The sequence below is a fragment of the Hyla sarda genome, chromosome 12 (assembly GCF_029499605.1).
Source record: "Hyla sarda isolate aHylSar1 chromosome 12, aHylSar1.hap1, whole genome shotgun sequence".
NCBI lineage: Eukaryota > Metazoa > Chordata > Amphibia > Anura > Hylidae > Hyla > Hyla sarda.
Window position 1 is genome coordinate 61,145,394 of NC_079200.1, and position 23,814 is coordinate 61,169,207.

A 23,814-nucleotide genomic window follows, 5' to 3' on the forward strand; every position below is an offset into this window, starting at 1 on the left:
TGACAGCCGTCACGCCCCCTCTCATAGACCTAAATTGAGGGGGCGTGACCATGGTCACGAGCAAGGCGTGGCCGTGACATCACAAGCTTCCACCCCACATCGCCAGTCCTCCGGCTCAGAGCAAAGTTCGCTCCGTGCACCAGATGTCTGGGGTGCTGCAGCCGAGATTGCGGGGATCCCCAGTGGTGGGACCCCCGCGAGCAGACATTTTATCCCCTATCCTTTGGATAGGGGATAAGATGTCTAGGGGCGGAGTACCAAGGGGTTAAGGTTTGTTACTTTTCTTGCAGCAGCTCAGGCAGAAAAGATAAATACACTTAAAAAACGCTGGATGACCCCTTTAATTGACATTTATCTATTTGATTTCTACTAATGTCTGGCTGACTAGTATATTGGATTTTACCTTCATTTTCCTTGGCTTTTATTTTCGGAGCTATCAGACTTTTAACTCAGACTTAAAATCGTGACAGTCCATGATTTCAAGTCAGAGTCAAAAGTTTGGTATGCTCCGAAAATGACCGACTATCTGACTACGATCAGGTCTGCACAGGCCATAGGAGTGAATGTGTCAGTGCCTGTCTGTGGACGGCTACGATTTCAGCTTCACAAATCTCATGGAGGTACCAATAGTGATGTAAACCAGGCCTTACACGCCGAGCAGCAGCCTGTCCACAAGGTAATAATAGCACTTGTCCTCCACTAGGATAATGCCCTAATCTGTGCCCTGCAGCTGCTCTGATCTATTTGCGGGGTATAGGTATAACAAGCAGCGGCTCCTGTTACTCATTCCTCATTGTGCATTTACGTTTTGAACAATAGCAAATTATCAGGATGGGATTGTGTCGCAAACACTTCAGCTCTCAGGGCATAATAGGAGTTGTAGTTCTGCAACTCCTGGGGAGCCACAGGTTAGGGAACCTTCCCCAATAGGGGTGTAAACTGCAACAGGGAACAGTCTGCGCAAATCAGTGCATCCCTATAGAATACAGGAAGAAGAGGTTAAATCTACTGGTGCAGAAATAAGTCAAAAGTCAAGAGGCTGCTTGTTGTGCAATGTCAGTCCAGGCAGTCTGGGTAATAAACCCCTGCAGGATCAGACAGGTGAAGCAATGGTAGGATCAGTGTATACAGACACTGCAAATATATAAGCCTACAGGCATCCGGGGTCATGTGACTGGTCTCAATACAGATAGCCACTTTGTTCTGAGACCAAGTCAGACGATCAGCTGATCACCACCGCTCCCTATATAAAGCCATTCCTTAATGTCACCAATACCCCCTATGTTCTCCAGTGACGACCTCTGCCCTGCAAATCTGTCAACAGGTCATTGTTTATGGCAGCCTGCAGATTCCAGAGACTGTATGGCTATGTTCACACATGCAATTTCTGCGCGGACATTGGGGGGAGATTTATCAAAACCTGTCCAGTGGAAAAGTTGCCCATAGCAACCAATCAGATCGCTTCTTTCATTTTTCAGAAGTCTTGTTAACCCCTTAAGGACCAGGGGTTTTTCCATTTTTGCATTTTCATTGTTTCCTCCTCACCTTTAAAAAAAAATCATAACTTTCAATTTTGCACCTAAAAATCCATATGATTGCTTCTTTTTTTGCGCCACCAATTCTATTTTGTAATGACATCAGTCATTTTACCCAAACATCTACGGCAAAACGGAAAAATCATTGTGAGACAAAATTGAAAATGGTAAAAATGACACCTTCTCTTCATTCTGTAGGTCCATACGATTAAAATGATACCCTACTTTTATAGGTTCGATTTTGTCGGACTTCTGGAAAAAATCATAACTACATGCAGGAAAATTTATACGTTTAAAATTGTCATCTTCTGACCCCTATAACTTTTTTATTTTTGTGCATATGGGGCGGTATGAGGGCTCATTTTTTGCGTCGTGATCTGAAGTTTTTAGCGGTACCATTTTTGCATTGATAGGACTTATTGATCATTTTTTCATGATATAAAAAGTGACCAAAAATACACAATTTTGGACTTTGGAATTTTTTTGTGCGTACGCCATTGACCGTGCGGTTTAATTAATTATATATTTTTATAATTCGGACATTTCCGCATGCGGCGATACCACATGTTAAATTTACACAGTTTTTTTTTTTTTTAAATGGGAAAAGGGGGGGTGATTCAAACTTTTATAAGGGGAGGGGTTAAATGATCTTTAATCACTTTTTTTTTGCAGTGTTATAGCTCCCATAGGGACCTATAACACTGCACACACTGATATTTTACATTGATCACTGGTTTCTCATAGGAAACCAGTGATCAATGATTCTCCCGCTTGACTGCTCATGCCTGGATGCACTGAGCAGTCATTCGGCGATCGGACACCAGGAGGCTAGGTAAGGGACCCTCCTCGTGTCCTACAGCTGTTCGGGTCGCCGCGGCGATCCCAAACAGCCCCCTGAGCTAACCGGTAGTGATTTACTTTCACTTTAGACGTGGCGTTTAACTTTGAACGCCACGTCTAAAGGGTTAATAGCGCACGACACCGCGATCAGTGCTGCGCGCTATTAGCCACTGGTCCTGGACGTTGTTAGAGGCCAGGCCCGACCCGCTATGAAGTGGGGCCACGTCGTACCAGTACGTCCTTGGTCCTTAAGAGGTTAAAAATGAAAAAGGCGATCTGATTGGTTGCTATGAGCAACTTTTCCTCTGGGCAGGTTTTGATAAATCTCCCCCATTGCCCCGACAGTGGTGCGCCGGCAGAACATGCTGGTGCTACGACTGCTCGGAAATGCGCCATCTCATAGACGGCAATACATTTTTGAGCAAACTATGCAGACTGTGTGCACAGCGCAGCAGAATCCCATCGATATCAACAAAACTCTGCTGCTGCGGGATCTCTGTGCAGAATTCTAATGCGGAATTCTGCACGGAAATTCCATCGTGTGAACATACCCTACAGCTATTAACCCTTCCGGACAGACCTGAGTGAGATGACCTAATAGGGACAAGCTGGGGGGCACCATGGCACCAACCCTGTGTAAAATACAGTTCTCACATCATGTAGAGTAATGGTCCTGCATAGGTGGCCCCTCTTTCATACAGGCACAGCACATACTTCCCATGATCGGCCTCAGCCAGTCATATATACTTTGTATAAGGTGCACTATCTCAGTAGTGACCTCAGGCTTGTTTCTATTAGGCCACCTCTTACATATGGCACAATGGCCCAGATATTAAGCTGCCTTAAACCAAAGCTGTCTGGTCCCCCATAGAAACCAATCACAGTTCAGCTTTGTTGTTATGGGCAAAACCAGACGGATTGGATTTCAGGCAGACTGGTAAACCTGGGAAACGAATGATGTAATGTCACCATGATGTCATCACATATCCACTATGATGTCACGTCTCCACTATTACACAATGACTTTACTGTCCATTATGACACAACCACGTGCCGTCTTCACTATGACATTAATGACTTCCATCTCCATTATGGCACTCTCACAATGACGCCACGTCTAGATTACAATGTAAAACTTCCTCCAACTTGGCGACGGGATAGAGAGGCGCTGGAATTGTCTCAGAATCCGGAGACATTTCAATAAAGCTGCGGCATGTTTCTTCTAGTCCTGCTCCCTGTGGGTAGGTCTGCCGCAGCTAGCCATCACTATGACATCACATCTAGACTATCGCACAATGATGACACACAATCACATCATGTCTCCACTATCACACAATGACGCCATGTCTCCACTATCACACAATGACGCCATGTCTCCACTATCACACAATGACGCCATGTCTCCACTATCACACAATGACGCCATGTCTCCACTATCACACAATGACGCCATGTCTCCACTATCACACAATGACGCCATGTCTCCACTATCACACAATGACGCCATGTCTCCACTATCACACAATGACGCCATGTCTCCACTATCACACAATGACGTCATGTCTCCACTATCACACAATGACGTCATGTCTCCACTATCACACAATGATGTCACACTATCACACAATGACGTCATGTCTCCACTATCACACAATGATGTCACACTTTCACACAATGATGTCATGTCTCCACTATCACATAATGATGTCACACTATCACACAATGACGTCATGTCTCCACTATCACACAATGATGTCACACTATCACACAATGATGTCATGTCTCCACTATCACATAATGATGTCACACTATCACACAATGATGTCATGTCTCCACTATCACACAATGATGTCATGTCTCCACTATCACACAATGATGACACTATCACAAAGACACTATCACACAATGATGTCATGTCTCCACTATCACACAATGATGTCATGTCTCCACTATCACACAATGATGTCACACTATGACACAATGATGTCACACTATCACACAATGATGTCTCCACTATCACACAATGATGTCTCCACTATCACACAATGATGTCTCCACTATCACACAATGACGCGATGTCTCCACTATCACACAATGACGCCATGTCTCCACTATCACACAATGACGCCATGTCTCCACTATCACACAATGACGCCATGTCTCCACTATCACACAATGACGTCATGTCTCCACTATCACACAATGACGTCATGTCTCCACTATCACACAATGATGACACTATCACACAATGACGTCATGTCTCCACTATCACACAATGACGTCATGTCTCCCCTATCACACAATGATGTCACACTATCACACAATGACGTCATGTCTCCCCTATCACACAATGACGCCATGTCTCCACTATCACACAATGACGCCATGTCTCCACTATCACACAATGACGTCATGTCTCCACTATCACACAATGACGTCATGTCTCCACTATCACACAATGATGACACTATCACACAATGACGTCATGTCTCCACTATCACACAATGATGTCACACTATCACACAATGACGTCATGTCTCCACTATCACACAATGATGTCACACTATCACACAATGATGTCATGTCTCCACTATCACACAATGATGTCACACTATCACACAATGATGTCATGTCTCCACTATCACACAATGATGTCATGTCTCCACTATCACACAATGATGACACTATCACAAAGACACTATCACACAATGATGTCATGTCTCCACTATCACACAATGATGTCATGTCTCCACTATCACACAATGATGTCACACTATCACACAATGATGTCATGTCTCCACTATCACACAATGATGTCACACTATCACACAATGATGTCACACTATCACACAATGATGTCTCCACTATCACACAATGATGTCTCCACTATCACACAATGATGTCTCCACTATCACACAATGATGTCTCCACTATCACACAATGATGCCATGTCTCCACTATCACGCCATGTCTCCACTATCACACAATGACGCCATGTCTCCACTATCACACTGACGCCATGTCTCCACTATCACACAATGACGCCATGTCTCCACTATCACACAATGATGACACTATCACACAATGACGTCATGTCTCCACTATCACACAATGATGTCACACTATCACACAATGACGCCATGTCTCCACTATCACACAATGACGTCATGTCTCCACTATCACACAATGATGTCACACTATCACACAATGATGTCACACTATCACACAATGATGTCACACTATCACACAATGATGTCACACTATCACACAATGATGTCACACTATCACACAATGATGTCTCCACTATCACACAATGATGTCTCCACTATCACACAATGATGTCTCCACTATCACACAATGATGTCACACTATCACACAATGACGTCATGTCTCCACTATCACACAATGATGTCACACAATCACGTCATGTCTCCACTATCACACAACAATGTCACACAATGACGTCACGTCTCCACTATCACACAATGATGTCACACAATCACGTCATGTCTCCACTATCACACAACAATGTCACACAATGACGTAATGTCTCCACTATCACACAATGATGTCACACTATCACACAATGATGTCATGTCTCCACTATCACACAATGATGACACTATCACAAAGACACTATCACACAATGATGTCATGTCTCCACTATCACACAATGATGACACTATCACAAAGACACTATCACACAATGATGTCATGTCTCCACTATCACACAATGATGTCATGTCTCCACTATCACACAATGATGTCACACTATCACACAATGATGTCATGTCTCCACTATCACACAATGATGTCACACTATCACACAATGATGTCACACTATCACACAATGATGTCACACTATCACACAATGATGTCACACTATCACACAATGATGTCTCCACTATCACACAATGATGTCTCCACTATCACACAATGATGTCTCCACTATCACGCAATGACGCCATGTCTCCACTATCACGCCATGTCTCCACTATCACACAATGACGCCATGTCTCCACTATCACACTGACGCCATGTCTCCACTATCACACAATGACGCCATGTCTCCACTATCACACAATGATGACACTATCACACAATGACGTCATGTCTCCACTATCACACAATGATGTCACACTATCACACAATGACGCCATGTCTCCACTATCACACAATGACGCCATGTCTCCACTATCACACAATGATGACACTATCACACAATGACGTCATGTCTCCACTATCACACAATGATGTCACACTATCACACAATGACGCCATGTCTCCACTATCACACAATGATGTCACACTATCACACAATGATGTCATGTCTCCACTATCACACAATGATGTCACACTATCACACAATGATGTCATGTCTCCACTATCAGACAATGATGACATGTCTCCACTATCACACAATGATGACACTATCACAAAGACACTATCACACAATGATGTCATGTCTCCACTATCACACAATGATGTCATGTCTCCACTATCACACAATGATGTCATGTCTCCACTATCACACAATGATGTCATGTCTCCACTATCACACAATGATGTCATGTCTCCACTATCACACAATGATGTCACACTATCACACAATGATGTCTCCACTATCACACAATGATGTCTCCACTATCACACAATGATGTCTCCACTATCACACAATGATGTCTCCACTATCACACAATGATGTCATGTCTCCACTATCACACAATGATGTCACACTATCACACAATGATGTCACACTATCACACAATGATGTCTCCACTATCACACAATGATGTCTCCACTATCACACAATGATGTCTCCACTATCACACAATGATGTCTCCACTATCACACAATGATGTCTCCACTATCACACAATGATGTCTCCACTATCACACAATGATGTCTCCACTATCACACAATGATGTCTCCACTATCACACAATGATGTCTCCACTATCACACAATGATGTCATGTCTCCACTATCACACAATGATGTCACACTATCACACAATGATGTCATGTCTCCACTATCACACAATGATGTCACACAATCACGTCATGTCTCCACTATCACACAACAATGTCACACAATGACGTCACGTCTCCACTATCACACAATGATGTCACACAATCACGTCATGTCTCCACTATCACACAACAATGTCACACAATGACGTAATGTCTCCACTATCACACAATGATGTCACACTATCACACAATGATGTCATGTCTCCACTATCACACAATGATGACACTATCACAAAGACACTATCACACAATGATGTCATGTCTCCACTATCACACAATGATGTCACACTATCACACAATGATGTCACACTATCACACAATGATGTCACCACTATCACACAATGATGTCACCACTATCACACAATGATGTCTCCACTATCACACAATGATGTCTCCACTATCACACAATGATGTCTCCACTATCACACAATGACGCCATGTCTCCACTATCACACAATGACGCCATGTCTCCACTATCACACAATGACGCCATGTCTCCACTATCACACAATGACGCCATGTCTCCACTATCACACAATGACGCCATGTCTCCACTATCACACAATGACGCCATGTCTCCACTATCACACAATGACGCCATGTCTCCACTATCACACAATGACGTCATGTCTCCACTATCACACAATGACGTCATGTCTCCACTATCACACAATGATGTCACACTATCACACAATGACGTCATGTCTCCACTATCACACAATGATGTCTCCACTATCACACAATGATGTCTCCACTATCACACAATGATGTCATGTCTCCACTATCACACAATGATGTCATGTCTCCACTATCACACAATGATGTCATGTCTCCACTATCACACAATGATGTCATGTCTCCACTATCACACAATGATGACACTATCACAAAGACACTATCACACAATGATGATATGTCTCCACTATCACACAATGATGATATGTCTCCACTATCACACAATGATGTCATGTCTCCACTATCACACAATGATGTCATGTCTCCACTATCACACAATGATGTCATGTCTCCACTATCACACAATGATGTCACACTATGACACAATGATGTCATGTCTCCACTATCACACAATGATGTCATGTCTCCACTATCACACAATGATGTCACACTATCACACAATGATGTCATGTCTCCACTATCACACAATGATGACACTATCACAAAGACACTATCACACAATGATGTCATGTCTCCACTATCACACAATGATGTCACACTATCACACAATGATGTCACACTATCACACAATGATGTCACACTATCACACAATGATGTCACCACTATCACACAATGATGTCACCACTATCACACAATGATGTCTCCACTATCACACAATGATGTCTCCACTATCACACAATGACGCCATGTCTCCACTATCACACAATGACGCCATGTCTCCACTATCACACAATGACGCCATGTCTCCACTATCACACAATGACGCCATGTCTCCACTATCACACAATGACGCCATGTCTCCACTATCACACAATGACGCCATGTCTCCACTATCACACAATGACGCCATGTCTCCACTATCACACAATGACGTCATGTCTCCACTATCACACAATGACGTCATGTCTCCACTATCACACAATGATGTCACACTATCACACAATGACGTCATGTCTCCACTATCACACAATGATGTCTCCACTATCACACAATGATGTCTCCACTATCACACAATGATGTCATGTCTCCACTATCACACAATGATGTCATGTCTCCACTATCACACAATGATGTCATGTCTCCACTATCACACAATGATGTCATGTCTCCACTATCACACAATGATGACACTATCACAAAGACACTATCACACAATGATGATATGTCTCCACTATCACACAATGATGATATGTCTCCACTATCACACAATGATGTCATGTCTCCACTATCACACAATGATGTCATGTCTCCACTATCACACAATGATGTCACACTATGACACAATTATGTCACACTATGACACAATGATGTCACACTATGACACAATGATGTCTCCACTATCACACAATGATGTCTCCACTATCACACAATGATGTCTCCACTATCACACAATGATGTCTCCACTATCACACAATGATGTCTCCACTATCACACAATGATGTCTCCACTATCACACAATGATGTCTCCACTATCACACAATGATGTCTCCACTATCACACAATGATGTCTCCACTATCACACAATGATGTCTCCACTATCACACAATGATGTCTCCACTATCACACAATGATGTCTCCACTATCACACAATGATGTCTCCACTATCACACAATGATGTCTCCACTATCACACAATGATGTCTCCACTATCACACAATGATGTCTCCACTATCACACAATGATGTCTCCACTATCACACAATGATGTCTCCACTATCACACAATGATGTCTCCACTATCACACAATGATGTCTCCACTATCACACAATGATGTCTCCACTATCACACAATGACGCCATGTCTCCACTATCACGCCATGTCTCCACTATCACACAATGATGTCTCCACTATCACACAATGATGTCACACTATCACACAATGATGTCATGTCTCCACTATCACACAATGATGTCATGTCTCCACTATCACACAATGATGTCATGTCTCCACTATCACACAATGATGTCATGTCTCCACTATCACACAATGATGTCATGTCTCCACTATCACACAATGATGTCACACTATCACACAATGATGTCACACTATCACACAATGATGTCTCCACTATCACACAATGATGTCTCCACTATCACACAATGATGTCTCCACTATCACACAATGATGTCTCCACTATCACACAATGATGTCATGTCTCCACTATCACACAATGATGTCACACTATCACACAATGATGTCACACTATCACACAATGATGTCTCCACTATCACACAATGATGTCTCCACTATCACACAATGATGTCTCCACTATCACACAATGATGTCTCCACTATCACACAATGATGTCTCCACTATCACACAATGATGTCTCCACTATCACACAATGATGTCTCCACTATCACACAATGATGTCTCCACTATCACACAATGATGTCTCCACTATCACACAATGATGTCTCCACTATCACACAATGATGTCTCCACTATCACACAATGATGTCTCCACTATCACACAATGATGTCTCCACTATCACACAATGATGTCTCCACTATCACACAATGATGTCTCCACTATCACACAATGATGTCTCCACTATCACACAATGATGTCTCCACTATCACACAATGATGTCTCCACTATCACACAATGATGTCTCCACTATCACACAATGATGTCATGTCTCCACTATCACACAATGATGTCACACTATCACACAATGATGTCATGTCTCCACTATCACACAATGATGTCACACAATCACGTCATGTCTCCACTATCACACAACAATGTCACACAATGACGTCACGTCTCCACTATCACACAATGATGTCACACAATCACGTCATGTCTCCACTATCACACAACAATGTCACACAATGACGTAATGTCTCCACTATCACACAATGATGTCACACTATCACACAATGATGTCATGTCTCCACTATCACACAATGATGACACTATCACAAAGACACTATCACACAATGATGTCATGTCTCCACTATCACACAATGATGTCACACTATCACACAATGATGTCACACTATCACACAATGATGTCACACTATCACACAATGATGTCACACTATCACACAATGATGTCACCACTATCACACAATGATGTCTCCACTATCACACAATGATGTCTCCACTATCACACAATGACGCCATGTCTCCACTATCACACAATGACGCCATGTCTCCACTATCACACAATGACGCCATGTCTCCACTATCACACAATGACGCCATGTCTCCACTATCACACAATGACGCCATGTCTCCACTATCACACAATGACGTCATGTCTCCACTATCACACAATGACGTCATGTCTCCACTATCACACAATGATGTCACACTATCACACAATGACGTCATGTCTCCACTATCACACAATGATGACACTATCACAAAGACACTATCACACAATGATGATATGTCTCCACTATCACACAATGATGTCATGTCTCCACTATCACACAATGATGTCATGTCTCCACTATCACACAATGATGTCATGTCTCCACTATCACACAATGATGTCATGTCTCCACTATCACACAATGATGTCATGTCTCCACTATGACACAATGATGTCACACTATGACACAATGATGTCACACTATGACACAATGATGTCACACTATGACACAATGATGTCACACTATCACACAATGATGTCTCCACTATCACACAATGATGTCTCCACTATCACACAATGATGTCTCCACTATCACACAATGATGTCTCCACTATCACACAATGATGTCTCCACTATCACACAATGATGTCTCCACTATCACACAATGATGTCTCCACTATCACACAATGATGTCTCCACTATCACACAATGACGCCATGTCTCCACTATCACGCCATGTCTCCACTATCACACAATGATGTCACACTATCACACAATGATGTCTCCACTATCACACAATGATGTCTCCACTATCACACAATGATGTCTCCACTATCACACAATGATGTCATGTCTCCACTATCACACAATGATGTCACACTATCACACAATGATGTCTCCACTATCACACAATGATGTCTCCACTATCACACAATGATGTCTCCACTATCACACAATGATGTCTCCACTATCACACAATGATGTCTCCACTATCACACAATGATGTCTCCACTATCACACAATGATGTCATGTCTCCACTATCACACAATGATGTCACACTATCACACAATGATGTCATGTCTCCACTATCACACAATGACGTCACGTCTCCACTATCACACAATGATGTCACACAATCACGTCATGGCTCCACTATCACACAACAATGTCACACAATGACGTAATTTCTCCACTATCACACAATGATGTCACACAATGACATCATGTCTCCACTATCACATCTCAAGGATATGGGAATTCTAAGCAAATCCAATGAGTCACGTGGTATCACTGAGAAGCAGCTCTCACCAACTTGTCCGAGGCCCCTGTATACCAAGTGGAGCCCAACCAAGTTCATCAGGTGATGACTATTGGTGGAGTTCCCCTTTAAGAGGGTTCCCCAGGAGGAGGGGGATTCCCTGGAATTTCTGCGGGGTTTCTCCCGGTTTCGGGGGGGGTGTGTCCCCGTAGAGAAGCCTCTTACCTCTGTTTCTCCACGCTGGGGCCCGCGGTGCCCTGGAAGTGACCCAGGGAGGAGGGCACGGGACGGACCGCTGAGACCGGGGTACAGAAGCCGATCTTCCCCTCCGGCAGAGGAGTGTCCCGAGAGAGAACAATTCGGGGGCCGTTAGTGGGTAGGAGCCGTGGGGATGGGGTGAGCGGTGTCTGTGATGCCGAGGGCGGCTCCAGAACTTCCCGGGACGGGTCATGCTCACAGCTCGGCAGCGGAGGGGGACACAAGGGACGGCCGTCCAGGGAGATGTTATTGAGGAAGAAGAGGGCGGCCTGTCGGCGTCGGGAGTCGCTTCCCCGCTTCCTTCTCTGTGATACGTGGCCATGGGGTAACTCTACGGAGCGGCCTCCGGGGCCTGTTACACCGGGAGAGCCGCAGGTCGCCGCGGCCATTCTCTAAATGAGGCCCCGGACCGGGGAACGGCCAGTCTGCCGCCGTCCCGCCCACCCTCATACGCTATTGGCTGGTGCCAGGGTAACAACAAAAGACTCGTTTACTGATTGGAACGGCAGCCTGTCAATCATTTTCGTGTAGAAATAGGCGGGGAGGTCACATGTCACTTGAGGACAAACGTCTATGTGATGTCGTCAGTGCTCCAGCCTTATTAGTATTCTAATTTATTCAATGAATGGGCGGGGCCAGCACAGGAAGATCCGCCTAGTATTAGAGTGGGCTATTCGTAAGGGACAGCTTCTGCTTGATAAAAGTGGGGACATCACCATAGCGACAAGTCACAACAATGCAATTCGAAAAAGAAACCAATAATCGAATATATTGCTATAAGCATCAGAGCTACATCACACACTAAATCTACTTTACGTTCATGGAGTTCCCTTTTAATTTTTGCGATTTTTTTTCCCCCCTCTGTGACTCTATTTTTCCATCCACAGACCCATATGAGGGATTGTTTTTTGCATGACCAATTGTACTTTGTAATGACACATTCTATTTTACTATAAAATGTACAGCAAAACCCCCAAAAATATTTTTAGTGGGGAAACTGAAAAGAAAAACGCAATTTTACGACTTTTGAGGGAGGGGGAGTTCATTTTTCTGCAGTGCAATTAATGATAAGAATGATAGTACAATTTAAATGATCCCCAACTTATATAGTTTTTCTATTATTGTACCACTTAGAAAACTTTTTTTTTTTTATAGTGTGATAGCCTGGGGGAGTAGGGTATAGGGGGCGTAGCTGTGCGGTGACTAAAGGGTGCTTGTTAACCCTTGCTGTTCGTGACCCCAGGGTGTGGGCTCCTCAGTAATGCTTATCCTACTGCCACCCTTCCCAAGAGTGATAGGGAGGTAGATAATAATGAAATGTCCACAACCGGAAAGTTTTCTGAAACAGTTGTAACTTTTACTGAAGATTTTATGCAAGTTTCATAACCGAAACGGTTGCTATACATGCAAGCTTTCTTTGCAGATTGACAAAGGTTGGGACTTTAGCAATTTATATTCTTTAGTATAATATGCGCTGTTCCACTGGATTTAGGGGATTTAGTTGTCAGTAGTAGTCACGCTAGCTTTAGCGGGGGTAGTTTAGAACTCACGGTTTAGTTTAGGCTGAGGCCGGTAGGTTTTCAGGCCTAGCTTGTCTTTGCAAGTTGCGCAGATCCGTCCTGTTAGTCTGGCATCCACGAAAGCAGCAACTCAAGAGAGCGATAATTGGCTACAGCTCCCTTATATGGGCAGGGGCTGGACTAGTGCTAATTGGTCCAATACTTCTGTCAATCACCATTACAAAGGATTATGGGCAACATGTGACCCAAGGACCTCCAAAGGTCCTCCAACATACCATAGAGGATATTAACATGGTCACATGACTGAAGGTCCTGCGATGCTTAACAAGGTAAGTACTATACATTATATTAACCTCTTAAGGACCCAGCCATTTTACACCTTAGGACCCGGCCATTTTTTGCACATCTGACCACTGTCACTTTAAACATTAATAACTCTGGAATGCTTTTAGTTATCATTCTGATTCCGAGATTGTTTTTTCCTGACATATTCTACTTTAACATAGTGGTAAACATTTTGGGTAACTTGCATCCTTTCTTGGTGAAAACTCCAAAATTTGATGAAAAATTTGAAAATTTTGCATTTTTCTAACTTTGAAGCTCTCTGCTTGTAAGGAAAATGAATATTCCAAAAAAAAAAAAAATTTTTAATCACATATACAATATGTCTACTTTATGTTTGCATCATAAAATTTACAAGTTTTTACTTTTGGAAGACACCAGAGGGCTTCAAAGTTCAGCAGCAATTTTCCACAAAATTTTCAAACTCACTATTTTTCAGGGACCAGTTCAGGTTTAAAGTGGATTTGAAGGGTCTTCATATTAGAAATACCCCACAAATGACCCAATTATAAAACCTGCACCCCCCAAAGTATTCAAAATGACATTCAGTCAGCGTTTTAACCCTTTAGGTGTTTCACAGGAATAGCAGCAAAGTGAAGGAGAAAATTCACAATCTTCATTTTCTACACTCGCATGTTCTTGTAGACCCAATTTTTGAATTTTTACAAGGGGTAAAAGGAGAAAATGTATACTTATATTTGTAGCCCAATTTCTCTCGAGTAAGCACATACCTCATATGTCTATGTAAATTGTTCGGCGGGCGCAGTAGAGGGCTCAGAAGCGAAGGAGTGACAAGGGGATTTTGGAGAGTACGTTTTTCTGAAATGGTTTTTGGGGGGCATGTTGCATTTAGGAAGCCCCTATGGTGCCAGAACAGCAAGGAACGTAGGAACGTAACAAGGAATTAAGTGAGCCTTAATACCCCACAGGGGTTTCCCGACTTTTGCATATGTAAAAAAAAATATATTTTTCACTAAAATGTGCTTCCCCCCAAATGTCACATTTTTGCAAGGGTTAATAACAGAAAATACCCCCAAAATTTGTAACCCCATCTCTTCTGAGTATGGAGGTGCCCCATAAGTTGACCTGAATTGCACTACGGGCGAACTACAATGCTCAGAAGAGAAGGAGTCATATTTGGCTTTTTGAGAGCAAATTTAGCTCGGGGGGCATGTCGCATTTAAATGCCATACCATTTTAGAAACTAGACCCCTTGAGGAACGTAACAAGGAATAAAGTGAGCCTAAATACCCCACAGGGGTTTCACGACTTTTGCATATGTAAAAAAATTACAATTTTTTCACTAAAATGTGTGTTTCCCCCCAAATTTCACATTTTTGAAAGGTTTAATAGCAGAAAAGACCCCCCAAAATTTGAGACCCCATGGAAGTACCCCATAAGTGGACCTGAAGTGTACTGCAGGGGCACTACAATGCTCAGAAGAGAAGGAGTCACATTTGCAAACTTTGCTGAAATGGGGGGGGGGGGGGGGGCGACATGTCGCATTTAGGAAGCCCCTATGGTGCCAGGACAGCAAAAAAAAAAAAAAAACACATTCCATACCATTTTGGAAACTAGACCCCTTGAGGAACGTAACAAGGGGTAAAGTAAGCCTTAATACCCCACAGGGGTTTCACGACTTTTGCATATGTAAAAAAAAATGTATTTTTTTCACTAAAATGTGAGTTTTCCCCAAAATTTTACATTTTTACAAGGGTTAATAGCAGAAAAGACCCCCCCACAATTTGTAAATACATTTCTTTGGAGTAAGGACATACCTTATTTTTTGATGATAATGGCTCGGCGGATGCACAGCAGGTCTTGCTGGAGTGGGCCTTGAGCTTCATATGGAGCCAGGATGTGGGACCCCCCCTCAAGGAGCGTTAATGGGGGAGCACTGAGCCCTAAAATAGGGGAACACTATAGGGGACAACTGGGGTATACAGGTGGGGTACAGAGGCCCGTATTATGGGGTACAGTGGGCCAGAAAATTATAATAAAAAAGGATATATTCCCAGAATGATGACCCAGAGCATAGCCAAAACTAAAAAATATGCCCACCCCAAACCCTATGCTCTGAATCATCATTCTGGGAATGTGATGTGTGTGGCCGTCCTTAACCTGTTGCCTCAAATGTGCACCCGCTCAGGTGGAGAGAGAGCGCTGCGCATTTGAGGCAACATAAAAAAGTCCCCGATGATAGTGACTCAGTAACCTATGACCCATTTTTTTTAAAAAAAACACCCCCAGAGGTCTTGTCAGGTTTTTTTTTTTTTTTTTAGGTTTTTGGGGCAATTTAGAGATTTATGGGGTTAAAAATTTGGAATGTACTCTGAACTTGGTACATTGGTCAAATTATGGAAAATTAACATAAAAAGGGAAAATTTAGGGCTCCATGGAAGTGTGATACTCCCTGAAGCAGCCTATGCAGAGGCCCGGATTATCTGGGCAAGTGTCACATTGATATGTGGTGTCCTTCCGAATCCCACTCCTGAAACACACTCTGCATTTTTTTTGGGTTCGTCCCTTATTTCCAATGGGGGGGATCACACCTGGAAAGTGTTGGCCTGGGAGGATCCTGGCGCCTATAACTCCAGACCCTTGGGAAGTCCGGCCTGATCTTTCCCAGTCAGCAAAGATCAGGAACCTTAGGACTTCTTCTTGGTACTGGAGGAATGTCCCTGTGTTGCCAGCATACTGGGATAGTACAAAAGCGTTGTACATGGCAACCTGTACCATGTAGACCGCAACTTTTTTGTACCATGCCCGTGTTTTCCGCATGGCGTTATATGGCTTGAGGACTTGATCTGAGAGATCAACTCCCCCCATATACCGATTGTAGTCCAGAGTACAATCGGGTTTGAGGACCGGTCCCACGGTACCTCGCACAGGGACAGGGGTGCTGCCGTTCCCATGAATAGTGGTGAGTATAAGGACATCCCTCTTATCCTTATACTTCATCAACAACAGGTTATCATGGGTGAGGGCACGGGACTCACCCTTGGGGATAGGCGTCTGGACCAAATTTAGAGGGAGGCCTCTCTGGTTCCTCCGCACGGTCCCACAAGCGGACATGGATCTGGCGGAAAGGGATTTGAACAGAGGCATGCTGGTATAAAAGTTGTCCCAAACGATTTTCCCGCTAACAATCTGGGGGTTAAATACGGGAATCTCGTTCCTCATACACTCTAAACTTGAGAGTGTACCCGGAGGTACTCTCACAAAGTTTATAGAGCTTCACTCCATACTGTGCCCGCTTCGAGGGAATATACTGGCGGAAGATGACTCTCCCCTTAAAACTGATGAGAGACTCATCTACAGAGAGGTCCCTGAGCTGTACGTAGGCCTCCAAAAATTTGGCCCCAAAGTGATCGATGACCAGCCTCACTTTGTAAAGCCGGTCATGGGCGGGATCACATCGGGGTGGACATGCCGCATTATCTGCATAATGCAGACATTTCCGAATCGCCTTGAACCGCTTCCGTGTCATCGCCATACTGTAAAGCGGGGTCTGATGGACGTCCCCGCTCCAGTACTGACGAGCACTTGGTTTTTTGACCAGGCCCATATGCAGCGTGATGCCCCAAAATGTCCTCATTTCCGCTTCATCAATGGCGTACCATTCATTGGACCTGGCCAAAAACGAATCTGGGTGGTGGGCAATGAACTGCTGGGCATACAGGTTTGTTTGCTCCACCATGTGATTGACCAGGCTGTCACTGAAAAAAAACTTTAAAAAGTCCAGATCAGTGAATCCAGCATGGCCAATCCGGATTCCTGTGTCGCCAACAAACTCAGGAATCCGTGGCTGATAACCCTCTAGGGCGCTCCAGACAGGGTCATCGGAAGGGGGCTCCGGTGCACTTGTCTGGGGGGCCGGACTCCTATTACGAGCGGCATTGCCACTCGTACTAGTGTCGGCCACTGGGTCACTCTCATGGGGGGTGCGTGGCCTCGGCTGGCGGCGTCTCCGACGCCGTACAGGGGGCTCATCATCACTGCTAGATGATGAGGAGGGCGATGAAGAACACAAAAATGTAGGATCTTCCTCGTCTTCACTGGCAGATTCGGAGTCTGAGGCTAAAAAAGCGTAAGCCTCCGCTGCCGAAAATGCCCGGCGGGCCAACGCCTTTTTTCTACGGTGGCGGGGGTGGGGCGGTGGAGAGGGTGTGTGGGGGGGGGGGGGGGCAGGGAAGTGTGTAGTGTGTGGTGCTTGGTGTAAACTTACAGGGAAAAAAAAAACTGCGGGCAAAAAAAAAAAATGGGTGGCACTCGCAGCACCCTGAACCCCTAATAGGGCCCGGGGTCACACGGATCAGGTGACAGAGGACCCTTGGGGACCTATTAGGGGGTCAGGGGGGGGGTTACTTTTTTTTTCCTGTTTTTTCACTTTTACTGTTTTTTCTACTTTTACTTTCTTTTGATTCCATACCTGTCCCTGGAAAAAGCTCACCCTGATCTAATGGGGTCCTCTTCTTCCTAAGGGTCTCCGATGCTCCGAGGGGGGATCCCGGTCCTTATCTTCCCGCACTGCCCGCTGACTGAACTCAGTAAGCGCGCAGAGCGGGGAAAAGGAGCCGTTAACCCCTCCTCTGCCGCACTGCTATTGGCTGGACGATCGCCAGCCAATAGCAGCGTTGCTGGGGAGGTGACAGTATTGTCACCTCTCCCCAGCAACGGCAGTTGATTGGCGCTGTATCGGACACCGCCGATCACCATTTATTACCCGGTCATCGGGTCACAATTGACCTGAATGACCGGAATCGGCGCAGATCGCTGGCGTGAATTCGCTTGCGATCTGCGCCGATCGCCGACATGTGGGGGTCCCGGGACACCCCTCGGCATTTGCACGGCATGCCTGCTGAACGATTTCAGCAGGCATGCAGTTCCGATCTCCGCCCGGCGAGCGGCGGAGACCGGAATGACTCAGGACGTATGCATACGTCCTGGGTCCTTAAGTACCATGGTCCCAAGACGTATTTTATTTTTCTGTATACAGAGATATTTTTTTGCGCCCTGATCTGTAGTTTTTATTAGTACCATTTTTGTTCAAGTGAAACTTTTCAATCACTTGTTATTATTTTTTTTTTTCCGATATAGGATGTGACAAAAAATTAGCTTTTTTGGCATTTGGTAATTTTTTTTTACTGTTTACACTGTGCACCATGTGGGGTCATAAAAATTATATTTTAGTAGTTCGGACAATTCTAAACGTGGCGATACCATTTTTTTTTTTGTTTGTTTGTTTGCTTTTTTGTTCTCTTTTGTAAAGTGCGAAAAGAATGGTGATTTTAATTTTATTTAGGGGAGGGGCTTTTATATAATTTAAACTTTGTTTTTTACTTTACATTTTTTTATGTCCCCATGGAGACTATTATAGGCAATCATTAGATTGCATTCACTATACATTGCTATGCACAGTGAATAGATCAGCGCTCCACTGATACAGCATTATTGGAGCCACGATCCAGCAGCAGGAGGCTGCCATTACAACTGATTGGACCCCCCAAAAATTGCGCAGTTGGGTCTAATGAGAACCACAAACATACATGTCTTTACTTATTTTAGATGCTGGGATCGGCTTTGATCACAGCCTCTAAAGGGGTTATGACATCATTAGTGGTGAGTGTTCGGCTACTGCCATATGCATGCAGGCGCTCACTTTATAAACACTTAATGGTCTATTCGAGTGGTCTCTAACCTGCGGACCTCCAGATGTTGCAAAACTACAACTCCCAGTATGCCCGGACAGCCGTTGGCTGTCCAGGCATGCTGGGAATTGTATTTTGCAACATCTGAAGGTCTGCAGGTTGGAGACCACTGGCCTAGATCAGTGGTCTTCAAACTGTGGTCCTCCAGATGTTGCAAAACTACAACTCCCAGCGTGCCCGGCATGGTGGGAATTGTAGTTTTGCAACATCTGGAGGTCTGCAGGTTGGAGACCACTGGTCTATTCACACATACAGTGTTCTGTGCACATTTGATGTGCAGGACTTGAAGCTGCCAACGGTTGTCTGGGCATGCTGGGAATTGTAGTTTTGCAACATCTGGAGGTCCGCAGGTTGGAGACCACTGGCCTAGATCAGCGGTCTTCAAACTTTGGTCCTCCAGATGTTGCAAAACTACAACTCCGGGCATGCTGGGGATTGTAGTTTTGCAACATCTGGAGGTCCGCAGGTTGGAGACCACTGGTCTATTCACACATAAAGTGTTCTGCACACATTTGATGTGCAGGACTTGAAGCTGCAGATTTTATGCTGCAGATTTCCATATAAACTAAAAGACTGAACACAGCATCAAATCTGCAGCTTTAAATCTTGTGCATCAAATATGCGTAGGATACTGTACGTGTGAATAGACCCTTAATCACCAGATTTTACCATATATAACCATGCCACGCGTTATTTATGGTAAAATCTCATGACGGCTTCCCCTTAACACAGCAGGGTGTATATATACACGCCCCGGTGCGATACGGCAAGGGCTGTCACCTGGCAGGTATTTTACCGATAGTGATGAGCGGCATTGGTCATATTCGAATTCGTGATATTTCGTGAATATATAGACGAACATGGGTCCTATATTCGCGAATTTTGCATATTCGTTATATTCGCATATTCGAGGAAGAAAACAGTGAGGGGGTGGGCAGCTTTACTATTGGTTGCTGAGATGTTGTTGATAACCTCTGACAAGTGTATTTGCATCATTCTAATTGGCTCACAAGTGAAAAGAAGGAATATGCCAATATTCACATATGCGAATAAGCGCATATGCGGAAAAAAAAGTGAATATTCGTAATTTTAAATATTTAGTGAATATATTCGCAATCGGAAATTCAAAATGCGAATATTCGCGCCCAACACTATTTACCGACACAGCCAGTATTTTTTTTTACCAGTGTCCTGGTATCTTTACACTATCTTTACCAGGGCTATTCAGCAGCTGGTCACTGTTCTAAAGAGGTACCAGCCCAGGCTGCTGAACAGGCACTGCAGCCACCTTAAAGGGGTAGGGGATAAGATGCCTGATCGCGGGGGTCCCACCACTGGGGACCCCCGTGATCTTGCATGCAGCACCCCAGTTAAAATCAGTCCCCGGAGCATGTTCGCTCTGGGTCTGATTACCAGCGACCACGGGGCCAGCGGCGTGTGACGTCACGCCTCCGCCCCCGTGTGACATCACGCTCCGCCCCTCAATGCAAGCCTATGGGAGGGGGCGTGACAGCCGTCACGCCCCCTCCCATAGGCTTGCATTGAGGGGCAGAGCGTGCCGACAAACGGGGGCGGAGGCGTGACGTCACACGCCGCTGGCCCTGTGGTCGCTGGTAATCAGACCCGGAGCTAACATGCTCCTTTGGATAGGGGATAAGATGTCTAAGCGCCGGAGTACCCCTTTAAGTCTGTAACCAGTAGAGTTTCTTAGTGCCAGAAGGACTACATTGCATACTGCAGTGTGACTGTGAAACACATGACAGATGAGTTAGAGAGAAAGGTGGGCAAGCTATCAGGAATGTGTCAGGAACTGAATGCCAAAGTGAGAGATCTAGAGGACAGAGGACGGCGATCAAATGTAAGAATAGTGGGGATCCCAGAAAAATTAGAAGGAGTAGACTATCGAGGGTTTGTTAAAAACTGGATACTGAAAAATTTTGATGGACAAGGTCTATCCGATTTGTTTGAAGTAGAGAGGGCGCATAGGGTTCCATCAAAACATCCCTTACCAGGAGCCCATCGGAGAACAATTCTTGTTAGGTTACTATCGGCGATAGACAGAGACGTAATTTTGAGGGCAGCTAGAGGGGTAGATAGAGAAATTGATGGTAACAAAATAATGTTGAATGCAGACTATTTGAGCGCAACACAGCAGGAGAGGTTAACTTTTATACATGCTAAAAAGAGGCTAAGAGAAGCAAATATCAGGTGCTCATTATTATTTCTGGCCAAACTCAGGGTGATATATAAAGATAGGTCATGGTTTTTTGCCTCAGTGGAGGAAGTACATGAGTGGCTGGAAAAGGAAGGGATCAGGTAAACTATAATAAATTAAATTCCCCTCCATATAAAGAAATTAAATATATTGCTATATTGTAAGGGGGGAAATGGATAAGCTGGCTGGCCTGGTGGGGGGCTTGAGATAGAGGAATTGTCGGAAAATGTTTTGGAATTGTGAAGGGGGGGGGGGGGGATGGCAGAAGGGGGGCAGGTTTTTTTTCTTTCTCACTCTCTCTCCTAACACGTGAATGAGGGTATTGGTTTGGAATGTGAGGGGGCTGGCGGATAGGGCAAGACGGACGGCGGTCTATAAAGTAATTGATAAACATCTACCAGGTATTATTTGCCGATTAGAGACACACTTGACAAAATATAAAATACACATTTTGAAGAGGAAGTGGATCGCAAAGCAATTTCACTCAACACATACTTGTTATTCTAGAGGGGTGTGTTAATACACAAAGGGATAAAGGTAGAAGTGTTAAATTCAAAAATAGATAAAGAAGGTAGATACGTATTTTTGGTATTAAATTGGGAGGGAAGAAGACTGCTGTTCGCATTTGTCTATGTGCCACCCCCTTTTCATCAGGAATATTTAAGGAATTGTGCCAGTTTGCTAATGATAAAGGAGGTATCCCAATTATGATGATGGGTGATATTAATGCAGTAATGGATGAAGGGAAAGATAGATTAAGGATAGGGAGACAAAATCTGAGTGGTGGAATAACAGGATTAAAAAGAATGGGGGAGGAACTAGGATGGGTGGATTACTGGAGAGAGAGAGAAACCCAGAATCGAGAGTATATTCATGTTATAATAAATCTAAGAAAACATTATCCAGCATAGATATGATAATTTGCGACAAGGAAATCATCCCATGGATAGAGGGTATAAAATATGAACCTCAGAGTATATCCGATCATACACCGTTAATGCTCCAAATGGTAAACAGAAGAATACGCCAGACAAACACGAGAATACTTCTGGATAGAAGTATGGGGAGAGGATAGTGAGGTAGGGGATAAAATAAAAGCATACTTTGAGATTAATGATGGAACGGCTTCAGAGGGGATGGTTTTGGATGTTTTTAAGGCGGTATTGCGAGGTATCTGTAAGCAGAAAATCATAAGGATGAATAAAAAAATCAAAGATAGAGGAAGAAGAGAATAGAAGGGAAGTAGAGGAGACAGAACAGCACTTTGTAGTAACAGGCTGGAAAAAGATAGAAGAGAATGGG

The 23,814-nt window shown here is 44.1% G+C and overlaps 1 protein-coding gene across 3 annotated transcripts in view; it reads right to left on the minus strand.

The window, feature by feature from the left end:
• Positions 1 to 13,278, minus strand: part of CABLES2 (Cdk5 and Abl enzyme substrate 2) — a 30,296-nt gene extending 17,018 nt beyond the window's left edge. The window contains exon 1 of one of the 3 annotated variants that reach the window (XM_056547743.1): positions 12,692 to 13,278. In XM_056547743.1, the coding sequence (XP_056403718.1) occupies positions 12,692 to 13,113 (422 nt within the window). In that variant the 5' untranslated portion in view covers positions 13,114 to 13,278. The remainder of the gene's footprint in view (positions 1 to 12,691) is intronic. The other 2 variants (XM_056547742.1, XM_056547744.1) reach the window with 2 other exon arrangements.
• Positions 13,279 to 23,814: the final 10,536 nt, after the last annotated feature.